At 38.1% G+C, this 12,257-nt stretch overlaps 1 protein-coding gene across 1 annotated transcript in view; it reads right to left on the bottom strand.

The window, feature by feature from the left end:
• The window catches only part of CPED1 (cadherin like and PC-esterase domain containing 1), a 442,403-nt gene that overhangs the window by 21,919 nt on the left and 408,227 nt on the right, over positions 1-12,257 (bottom strand). The window contains exons 21-24 of the mRNA XM_043967578.1: positions 8,906-9,126; positions 8,525-8,626; positions 6,424-6,511; positions 1,323-1,469 (exon numbers count right to left, since the gene is read on the bottom strand). Of these exons, the coding sequence (XP_043823513.1) occupies positions 1,323-1,469; positions 6,424-6,511; positions 8,525-8,626; positions 8,906-9,126 (558 nt within the window). The remainder of the gene's footprint in view (positions 1-1,322; positions 1,470-6,423; positions 6,512-8,524; positions 8,627-8,905; positions 9,127-12,257) is intronic.

Below are 12,257 nucleotides of genomic sequence, written 5' to 3' on the forward strand. Positions count from 1 at the left end.
CCCCAGTTCGTTGGCTGTGAAATAGAGAGAGTGGTCATCAAAGGTAAAATGGAATAGCAGAGTTCTATCTAGGGGAGGTTGCCTAGGATATTGCCCCGGGTGCCCATCTTGGGAAGTACTCCTCTTGCTTGTCTCTTTGCTCTTGCTTTGTGCTCTTCCTTGGATCTTGTGCAGGGAGATCAACCCACTCCACTCCTCAGGCAACTGCCTTAGAGGGTTCCTGGAGAGCCCTTTCCTGGGGCTTACCTTCCTCCAATCCTGTGCCCCACTATTTACTGCCTCTTTCTGGGAGTTCAGAAAATAGGGATAAGAAATCATAAGCCATGGGTACAGGGGCTCAGCCAAACTTTCTGAGTGACTGACCTCCCACTCTCTTGGTATGACTATACGCACTGTCTCCCTCCTCACCTGAATTTTCCCTGGGTTTCTGCTTGTGTGCTACCCAATTAAAACTTAACATGAAAGGTTATGTCTTTCTTTTTTTGGTGGGGCAATGAGGATTAAGTGACTTGCCCAGGATCACTCAGCTAGTAAGAGTCAAGTGTCTGAGGCTGGATTTGAACTCAGGTCCTCCTGAATCCAGGGCCAGTGCTCTATCCACTGTGCCACCTAGCTGCCCCCAAAGGTTACTTCTAAGAAGGTGGTAAGTACTTGGTTCTAATGAAATGATGATCAGTGAGTTTAGTTCTTTTGTGGTCAAAGATTACACACCTAATTGTCACTAGCCATTGTTTGGGGACCAACAACTCTATGGGTAGATCACTACAAATCCATTTCTACTCCTGGGAAGATGTCTTAGGGTAGGTGAGTTCTTTGTATAAAGCACATCATCACCATCATATGAATGGCTCCTAAATGAAACAGGTTTACCACCTAGGTTTACCACCTTTACAGAAAAAGAAAGGATGTAGATTAGAAGGGAATGGGCAAAACATGTCTTTCTGCTGACAAAGTTGAAGAGATTCTTCAATGGATTAATGGGGGAGCTTAACCTTTCCTAAAGATCTTTCATGAGTAGTCTTTTTGGAGGCCAGGAGATAGGCTAGGTAACCCCTGTGGTTTTAAGCTTATAACATTATTGGGTGTACAGAGAGATGCTAAGGAGATAGCATCTTTTTAAACTTTGTTTTCTAGTACTTGATTCTGGGATTCCTACATGCTATAACTTGTTGAGCAATACTAAGCAGATTACTTAATCTCTTGATGTCTTAGGTTTCTCGTACAGAATAGAAATGACAATGCAAGGGAAACTACAATGAATCATTTTGGAAAAAAAATGCTATTAAGAACTCATTGAACAGAGAGATAGCCCATGTACATACCTCATGGAAATGGCATCCACATTTTCCTTGCAGAAATTCCTTGTAGCGTCCCATGGTGATGCTGAAAGTATCAACCACTTCATAACCATATCTTTTTGCAGAATCTAGAATAATCCAATTTTCTTTCCATAAATTCCGTACTTCATTCTATATTGCAAAGGAAAAGACCCATGAGAATTATCAATGGTAAAGGATGGTTACAATTATTTGTATCCAACAGATTGAAATCATGTAATTATTATGATTATTCAACATTCATTTTTGTAAATTTTTAAGTTCCAAATTTTTTTCCCTCTCTCCCTTCCCCCTCTCTTCCCCAAGACAGCAAACAATCTGATATAGGTTATACATATACACTAATGTTAAACATATTTCCATGTTAATAATTTTGTTTGTTTTTATTTTTTGGGGGGGGCAATGAAGATTAAGTGACTTGCCCAGGGTCATACAGCTAGTAAGTGTCAAGTGTTTGAGTCCAGATTTGAACTCAGGTACTCTTGAATCCAGGGCTGATGCTTTATCCACTGTGCCACCTAGCTGCCCCCATATTAGTCATTTTTGAGGCAATTGGGGTTAAGTGATTTACCCAGGATCCCACAGCTAGTAAGTGTCAGAGGACATATTTGAACTCAGGTCCTCCTGACTCCAGGACAGGTGCTCTATCCCCTGTGCCAACCAGCTGCCCCTATGATTTTTCTAAAGAAAAGTAATGGCAAGTGAAATTGAGAGATTGGAAATTAATTTTGCAACATATTTCTTATCTAAAAATCATTCAGAAAAAGTTTTTATGACAAAGACACCTACACGCATATATATATGTATATATATATATACAGACACACATATGTGTGTATGTAATACATTCTAAGACATATATTACATTTACATATGCAATACACATTATTATTATTATTATTGTTGTTGTTATTGTTTTGTTTATCTGTACCCACCAACCTAATGGTACAGAGGGAGCTTCCACACTGGGAATTGTTCCTATGAAAATCAAGACAGTGAAAGTTGAGAATGAGTTGACCATATCGACAAAGGTTAAATATAGCAAAAGTGGATGTCTTTTAAGGCTATGTTGGAGGCAAGAGAAAGATCAAATAAAGGAGAGCATTGTTCCTCAGATTTGGGTGGGATGATGATTGCATGGAATGGGAAACTGGATAATGGGCAGAATTAATCAGCTCATTTCAGTTTTCTTACAAGAGAATATTTGGCTGAAAAAGGAAGAACAAAAGTGGTTAACAAGAAATTGAAAGCTGTATTATGAATACAGAGGAGGTAAGTGAATACCTAGGTACCTTTAATGAATTCAGGGCACCAGGGTTGCATTTACATCATTTCTGGAAACTAAAAGAATCGTCAGATGTGATTGCTCAGCCATTGTCCATCATATTTGAAAGACTGTGAAAAATGAGAGACCTCAAGACTGGAAAAGGTCCAATGTCCTAATTTTCAAAGAAAGGAAGAGGAAAGAGCCTGCAGATTATAATAAACTGGAAAACTGAACTTGAAATCCTGAAAAAAATCTATAATGTATTGTTAAAGATATGGTTTTAAGCCTTTAGAAAGGGAAATTATTATTGAGTCATTATAGCTTCTGATCATGCTTCATCAACTTCATTTCCTTTTTTGACAGGGCCACTAGACTAGTAAACCTGGGACATGTTTCATTCAAATTCTCAAATGTATTTGTGGCCTCAATGATGTGACAATACCCTCCAAACTAGCCTTCTCTCTGTTCCTCATGCCTGGCACTGTCTTTGGTTCTGACAGCCCCGCCTTCCCCATTTCTGAAATATATTCCCTTCTCATCTCTGCTGCATAGAATCCCTCTTTTCCTTTATAATGCATGTAAAGCCTAATGTTCTCCACAAAGCCTTTCCTGATCCCTTCAACTGCTAGTGTCTTCCCTTCCTAATTACCTTGTCTTTACCATATATTTGTCTTTGTTATATTTATTCGTTATATGATATACTTATAGAAGTATTTCCTATATCCCTATTAAAATGTAAATAAAACTCCTTGAGAGCAGGGATTGTTTCATTATCAGTATTTGTATTCCCAACATCTAGCACAGTGCTTGGCATATGGCAGGTGCTAAATAAATGTTTATTTATTAATTGATGATGCAGTCCACAGTCTATTCCTGACTGTCCTGTGGGACTCTTGCTTATGTTTTCCCAAAAGTTTACCATAGAGAGTCCACCCAACATCATGGGGCCTCCCTCATTTTTTCTTGGCATCCTGAGAATACCAGTGGAGTAGATAAACTGTCCAGCAATTAGTTTATTCCTCACTCTTGCTTATGTGACCAGACCATTTTATACTAATCTTTTATAATTTCTTGTTTATAATATATTGCATCCTGTTCATATCCACCATCAGCCTTTCCATTGCCTTTTGGGTAAGTTTCAATTTTTTTTTTTGCGAGGCATTTGGGGTTAAGTGACTTGCCCAGGGTCACACAGCTAGTGTCAAGAGTCTGAGGCTGGATTTGAACTCAGGTCCTCCTGAATCCAGGGCCGGTGCTCTATCCACTGTTCCACCTAGCTGCCCCTAAGTTTCCATTTCAATTAATTGTACACTGTAGCATTTCATGAATCATAGCCAGATAATGTAGTATTAGTGGTAGACAAAAATATCAGCCAAAGATTTGACAAAGTTTCTTATGCTATCCTCATGGACAAAATGAAGAGATATGGACTAAACAATTGTATAATTGGGTGAACTTGGAACTAGTTAACTGCCTGGATGTGAAGATTTGTCATTAGTAGTTCAATGTCAACTTGAAAGTCTATAATGTAACGTTCTGAAGATCCATCCCTAGACCAGTGCTGTTTAACATTAAAAAAAAAATCAATGACTTAGATGAAGGTATAGACGATATTCTCATCAAATTTACATATGTCATAAATCTGGGAGTGATAGATCATTTATGGATGACAGAGGATTCAAGACAGTCTCAGTAGGGGAGGATGCAATATGATGGGGAAATATGTAAAATCCTACATTTGGATTCAAAAATCTCAGCTTAACAAGTATAGGAAGAGATGAGTGTTGGTTAGATAAGAGTTCATGTGAAAGCAATGTGTGAATTTTAATTGCCTGTAATTCAATATGACTCAATAGATGGATGCTTAAATACTCAGAGGGATTTATAATTTCATTAAGGTAGGCATTCCCTTTAAATATATACATCGCAATCCATCCATTCCTGTCCATCCTATATGGCTCTTGCCCATGTCCTTCCACTCGATCCTCTCAGAGGTTTTCCCAATATGCTGGGGCCTTCATAATTTTCTCTCCACATTTTGAGACTACCAATAGAGAATATGGACCATCCATTTTTTAATCTCTCTCTTTTGCTATATGACCAGGACATCTCTGAGTGATAATCATCGTTCAAATTTTTGTACAACAGCATTCCACGTCTCACAGCAACACTGGAAGAATGATAATTTGAGAAAGATTAGCCTTTGCTTCAAAAGCTTTGGGTCATTAAAATTAACCTGCAGTTTCATAAGGGTGGTGGAGTCAGGAGATGGTGCCATATTAGCATTGGTAAGAAAGAAATGGGGGGCAGCTAGGTGGCTCAGTGGATAAAGCACCGGCCCTGGATTCAGGAGGACCTGAGTTCAAATCCAGCCTCAGACACTTGACACGTACTAGCTGTGTGACCCTGGGCAAGTCACTTTAACCCCCATTGCCCTGCCAAAAAAAAAAAAAAAAGAGAGAGAGAGAGCTTACTATGTACCAGGTACATAAGCACTGGAGAGACAAAATGCAAAATTCCAAACCAAAAATAAAAAAGAAAGAAAGAAATGGGAATGTTCGACTTGGAAAAGAGAAGATTTAGAAAAGATGTGATAGCTGACTTCAAGTATTTGAAGGGCTGTCATGTGGGAGAAGGTAAACCTTATTCTGTTTGGTGCCAGAGGGCAAAGCAAGAAATAATGGATGGAAATGGCAGAGACAAATATCAGCTTCATATAAGGAAAAAAAATCCTAACCATTTGGGATATCTTAAAGGTGAATGGGCTGCCTCAATCACTAAGATTTACCCCCTCATTAGGTATTTTCAAGCAAAAGTTGGATGGCTACTGCTTGGGCATGTAGATTGGAAGTAGAGGTTGGAAGACAGGCCTTCTCGAACTCCAAGATTTTGTGATTCCTTTTTCTTAATGATCATCTAGTGCAAACCCCTTATTTTATAGGTGAGGGAATGATATCTATTTTCTGAGAGAGTAAGCTCCTATTATTTTCTACCTGTCTCCCAAATAGTTGAAAGAACTTATAGGCATCGTTATTGGTATTCCAGTTTCTTATCTTTCTATATTCTCTCAAATCCTTCCCTTTCCATCCCAACTCCTGATTAGAACATTACAATGAACTCTCCATGATTGTCTAATAGTAGATGGTTCCTAAGGTCCATTTGCTATCTAAATGTGCACTGAAGACATTTAGATAGCAGAGATGATTTTTTTTCAGAGATTCATTACACAGCCCACTAAAGTCTTTCACCACTAAGCAATAGACCCAAGGCAATTGAAGTTATTATAAGAGGGAAAGATAATTATGTGACTTCAAAACAAAATTTTAGAACATGCCTTAAAGCCAAAAAATCTTCACAAAGATCAGCCTGTCCCAAAGGACTTGTTAGTAGAGCAGATTTCTCATGTGCAGATTCAGTATGAATAGGAATTGTAAAAGAATCAATATATTGCTTTGAATGGTACTTGGATGTTTCAGTAGAGTAGACAAATATAAGAAGCATGAGTTAGCTTGTCCCTCAACTCTTTTCCTCAACTTGACACTTAGTGAAAAGACTACAAAGTCCAGTTTTGCTAGAGGAGTCTAGGAAATTCATGGAGTAATGATAATTCATTTGAACTGATAACCCTTAAACACATGAATCTCCATGATTTGTTTGCAGTGTTCTTACTGAATATTGCAAGTTTAAGTGACATTTGACAAAACAATGTCTTTCACCCAGCAGACCCTTCACAAATGTTTGTTGAATAAAAAGGGGCAGCCAAAGTGCTCACTAATGAGACCAAGTGATTCATGGGAATACAAGGCAATTATGACCTACCTGGGTTAAGGAATGCACTCCATCCACAGGCAGATGAAACCCCATCCCCAGAGTTTTAATAACCACCAGAATATTTAATAAGTTTTCCCTGGAAGAAATAGAAGGGATTTCAAAGTCAAGTGAATGTATTACATTTATGTTCAATGATGGTTCATTGTGGTACCCCTTTAAATGTGGGTTGTCAGAGAATAGGATTGGTGCTCTTTGCTGTCACTTGCCAATAGGGTAACTATGGTGTTAGGTACTGTCAAACATAGTTGGTTTCTTTTTCAAAGCTCATGATTAGATCTATAGTGTGCCTGAATTTGCATAATGATTTTCTAAAGGTAATATTTATATAGCGCTTTAAGGTTTACAAAATGTTTTATATATTATCTTATTTGAGCCTTACAACAATCCTCAGAAGCAGTTACTATTATTATTTTGTTGTATTTTTTTTTGTGTGGGGCAATGAGGGTTAAGTAACTTGCCCAGGGTCACACAGCTAGTACGTGTCAAGTGTCTGAGGCTGGATTTGAACTCAGGTCCTCCTGAACCCAAGGCCAGTGCTTTATCCACTGCACCACCTAGCTGCCTCCATTACTATTATTATTGAGGAAACTGAGGCATAGAGGTTAAATGATTTGCCATGGGTCACATAGGTACTCAGTGTTCTCATGTAGGATTTGAACTCAGATCTTCCATTCCATCCCTTACTATGCCACCTACCTGCTTTGTTACAATGGTCTTCTATACACTTCAGTGCTTCAGAGATCTATGCTTTCGTCAGCATGAGTTCTCCCTCCACCAGACTATAAAATCTACTGGATTGTCTTCAAGAGTTTTTGTGGCCAAAAAAGTTCATGAGCCTAGACTGATGATAAGCCTCTCTGAACCGTAGCAATGCTGGTCTTCGAGCAACAGGCTTTTTTTTTTTTTTTTTTTTTGGGTGAGGCAGTTGGAGTTAAGTGACTTGCCCAGGGTCACACAGCCAGTAAGTGATAAGTATCTGAGGCTGGATTTGAACTCAGGGCCTTCTGAATCCAGGGCCAGTGCTCTATGCACTGCGCTACCTAGCTGCCCCGAGCAACAGGCTTTTTGTTCTTGACCAGGCCAGTACTTTCTGGTTTTTAAAGACTTGACAAAATTTTGCTGGTGTGGTCCTCAAGAAACCAGGATTACCTCCATGCCTTGATGGTTACCGAAGTTGGTTGTGCTAGACTATTGATTTGGTTTCTAATATATCTAAATTTGCATGATAATAAACTTAAAAAATAGAATTCTAGAGCATTTAAACATAAACAACCCACGCTGAGTCTCTTCCTTTTCTCCTCTGAACACAGCCATTGCTGTAGTACAAGGACTCACCTCATGCCTGGAATACTGCAGTGACCTTCTGGCTGGTCTTTCTAGTTCAAGTCTCTCCTCAGTCTAGGTTACCCCACTCCACTCAGTTATTAGAGTGATCTTCCTAATGTGCTGGTCTAACCACATCACTGCCCCTCCCCAACCCTCCCCACCGACCAAATAAACTCCATTGGCTCCCCATTACTTCCAGGGTCAAATATAAAATCCTCTGTTTGACTTCTCACTCCCTTTCTGGTTTTCTTGCACTTTAATTCCCTCTGTGTTATGATCCAGTGACACTGGCTTCTTTGTGGTTTCTCATATAAGATGCTCCATATCCCAACGTCATGGATTTTCAGCAGCTATTTCACTTGCCTGGAATGTACTTCCTCCTTTCTTCCTTCAAGTCTTAGCTCAAGACACCCTTAAAGGCTTTTCCTGGTCCCCCTCAATGTTCCTGCCACCAACACTGAACATATCCTTTATCTACATAGCTTCCACATTGTTTTCTTCATTTGAATGTGAGCTCCTTGAGAAAAGGGGCTAGGTTTTTTGTTTTGTTTTGTTTTTTGTTTTTGCCTTTCTTTGCATCCCTAGGGCTTAGCACAGCATATAGTAAATAATTAATAGATGCTTGTTGACTTAAGTGTGTGACTATACAAAATTCAATCTTGCTTTTTAAACCAAATCTTGGTCAAATTCAATCACCTCAAAGATTCTTTTTTTTTTTTTGACACAGAAGAGAATATAGAAATATATTGTTTCAGAAAATTACCTCTTCAAAACCTTGTGAATAATTTGTAGGTGATTGGAATTAAGCCACTGAACACCACCAACAACTAATATAGTCTGGTCTGTGTTCTCGAGGGGACGTGATCTGTAATCCAGAAAGAAAAAAAAAGCACATATGTTTCTTTAAAACAGATGGTAAACATTTTAACAGAACTGCATTACATTTCACTGAACCATATCTGGCATCCTGATCAGAAGACCCGCTTGTCATTTCCTACTATTTCTTAGCCGCATCATTGGGAGCCTGAGCTTTTCAGCACATTTGGCAGAAAGTGTATAACAGTAACTAATTAAAACTGCCGGTCAGATATATCTGTTATGGGGGAGGACACCAACAAGTCAATATATCGAGGCTTTATTGTACCTTTGCAAAAGTTGTTCGAGGGCCTTTTCAAATGTCGGCCTTTGTGGAACACTGATCCAGAACTGGGGATAATAGGAGTAACTGATGAATGTTCTGCCATTGTTAACATTGTAGTATGATTTAATGTTGTGCACTTTCTGCCACTCCTGCAGGGTTTCATTGAGCCTTTCAATCAGATAATACATGATTCCTCTGTTGGTTGAATCTCCAATGAAAAGGACCTTAAAATTAAAAACAGAAAAACATGAATTTTCAGTTCGGATGTTTATGTGGCACTCTGTAAACAACTCCAAATTACAAAGTTCTCTCACAACTCATAAAAATGTGCTTTTAATAACCAAGCCAAAAGAACACTTGGGTTTAGATGTTTTGGAGCTGTGACTTTATCCCACTTTCCTTCCTTCCTTCCTTCCTTCCTTCCTTCCTTCCTTCCTTCCTTCCTTCCTTCCTTCCTTCCTTCCTTCCTTCCTTCCTTCCTTCCTTCCTCCCACCCTCCCTTCCTCCTTTCCTCCCTCCCTCCTTCCCTTCAAACAATTGGAGACAGCTATCATACTTTATCTTCTCCAGGTTCACAGAGAGACAAGTAAGGATCCCTGGAGTGATCCATTAGGAACAACTCCAAACAAATCAACTTGGGAATGTCTACTTTTTGGGTCTTAGAATTCAAGCAATTCTAAATCCACCCAATTCTACTATTGACTAGTTAATATCTTGCCATCTCATCAATAATCATTGCATGAAAGATTGTTAGCAAGTATTTTGCTTAAAAAATATATATATATATTGTACAGCATTTCCCTGATCATAAAATAATACTCCAATGCCTCCTCATGGCATGGAGGTGATCATGGGTTCTTCTATAAATCTGGAGCTATGAAAAATGTGAGTCTGATGATGAAATAACTATAACTATAACTATAACTATAACTATAACTATAACTAGCTAAGGATCAGCTTATCGTAGGTTATGCTAGCCAACAGATAAATTCTTTAGGAATCATCAACTCTCCATAGAGGAGCTGTGATATGTACCAGCAAAGGGAATTCCTACATCTTTGAGGTTATGGGTTGGAAGTCAAGTGTTATTTTCTTTTAGTCCTGCTCACCTGATATTTTCTTTCAGTGCAGCTATGAGAAGACTGGTTCCAAGAGGACTGCTTAAATATATATCAAAATATTTCTTTTGGATGGAAAATTATAGTAAAAAAAACTAGAATAGAAATGCAACAGTGATTTTTGAGATTTACTACACTGGAAGAAAAGTAGTTTCATTAGAGAGTAATCAGTCTCCATCAGAAAGATCTTCAGATTTTACTATTTCAACTATTTTATGCAATAGAAAAATAAAAATGTGATTGTGAATATTCAAGTGTGACTCTTCCCATCTATGTAAAATTCTTCACATCTTTTAAACTTTGAATTAAAAAATAATTTGTAGCTAATTCATTTTAAAGGCCACATCCTGTATTTAAAAGATCAAATAGCCATAACTGATGATCTTAGAAGATTACTTTGACAGTTTTTATTAATAACCCTTATCCCTTGCCAGTTAGAAGTGAAAATTATTACTTTAAACAGGTATGCTCATATTTCTCTTGTGCAAGCTTCTGAATACCTCAGAAGAGAAGTGCTAAAAACTTAGTATTTTAAAGATTATAATTAAAATTTAGTATTTAATTGTATTTGTATCTACTTCCCCCCCCACCTCATTTTCCCATTTGTAGTAGCTTAATATAGCATACTATGTGTTCCATCATAGACTTGAAAGAGGCTGAAGTGTAGACATCACCTAATTAAATGCTCTCATTTTACAAATGAGGGAACTGAGGACTAGAGAGGTTTAGTGACTTGATCAGACTTTTATAGACTAAATAGCAGAATTCAATACCAGAATCCAAACCCAGGTTTTGTGTCTAAAGTCCATGCTTTTACTGCCATAGCATAAGTTTCATTGGTGATAAGCTTTTCCAAACTTGGTCATACTGGTTCTTGGCCAATGTTCCCATAGTTCATTATTGAGTCTGTACCTGAAGACTTTTCAGTTTGCTAGGACCTTTTCCATCTTGCATTTCAGTTTGTACTATAGTCCTTCTCTTTGCCACAATGAAGCAGTAGAAAAGGATTTTTGATGAAGGATAGCAACAACAACAACACTATTATCTTAAACATGTTATCTATGTGAGGAAGGAGAGGGACGCAATAATAAAGTAAGACAATCCCACCAAAAATAATGTACAATGGGGATGCTGAGACTATTATAGTGGTTTTTGTTTTTTGTTTTGTTTTGCAGGGTAATGAGGGTTAAGTAACTTGCCCAGGGTCACACAGCTAGTAAGTGTCAAGTATCTGAGGCCAGATTTGACCTCAGGTCCTCCTGAATCCAGGCCTGGTTCTTTATCCACTGTGCCACCTAGCTGCCCCCTACTATAGCAGTTATGAAGACTTTTCAGAAATTTAGGAACACTTGCCAATTAAACCCTGGTCATAGCATTGATTGAGTAGATCCTGGCCAATGTGGTGAAACTGGTCCCATATATCTAAGAAATAGATGGCATAGGGTTGCAGGCTGACCCTACTCAAATCATCATGATGAATAACTTTGACATGGAGGACAATAGAATGAGTGGTACTTTGTGTTCTGTTATCGCAACAAGGCCAGATATAATGGAGACAAATAGGAAATACTAATACCCTATCCCACCTACTATAAATGCTTCAGTGCAGGTGACACTGTTAAAGAGGGCAAATCAGGAAAACAAATGTAAGGAAATTAAGACATGGATATTTTCATTATCCACAAGTACTATGTCATGGCAAAACTAGAAATGGATCTTAGTTATAGGCAAGGGATTCATATTGCTTTTTGTCAATAGTACTTCCAGCTCCAAACCATACAATTGCATATTATCACCCAATGGAAGACAACCCTCCCCACCCCACCCCCTGCCCCACAAATAAAACAAAAATTCATCCCAAAGTCTAGATTAGACAAAATGAAAGATAAAATTAAGGAGTTATCAGAATCTAAGGAGGAAACGCTGAAGAACCTGAATATTCAGGTTCAGAACACTGGAAACCATTTAAGGCAAACTCCAGAAAAAATACTTGATAGTAAGATATAAGCCGAATTCTATCTTTCTTACCATAAGGCATCACATATAACAAAAGCCAATATAGGCCAAATTTATGTGTTTATCCAGTGTATGAAAAGAACTCAAATCTTTTACCACGAAAACGTCTATAAATACATACAAAAATAAAATATAGGCTGAAGACCAAAAGAGGTGCACCCAAAAGTTCCAAGGGTATAAAGAATAATTTAGTATAGTTTCAATAATTACCGAATATTGAA

Source organism: Dromiciops gliroides, chromosome 5 (genome assembly GCF_019393635.1).
Source record: "Dromiciops gliroides isolate mDroGli1 chromosome 5, mDroGli1.pri, whole genome shotgun sequence".
Classification (NCBI taxonomy): domain Eukaryota; kingdom Metazoa; phylum Chordata; class Mammalia; order Microbiotheria; family Microbiotheriidae; genus Dromiciops; species Dromiciops gliroides.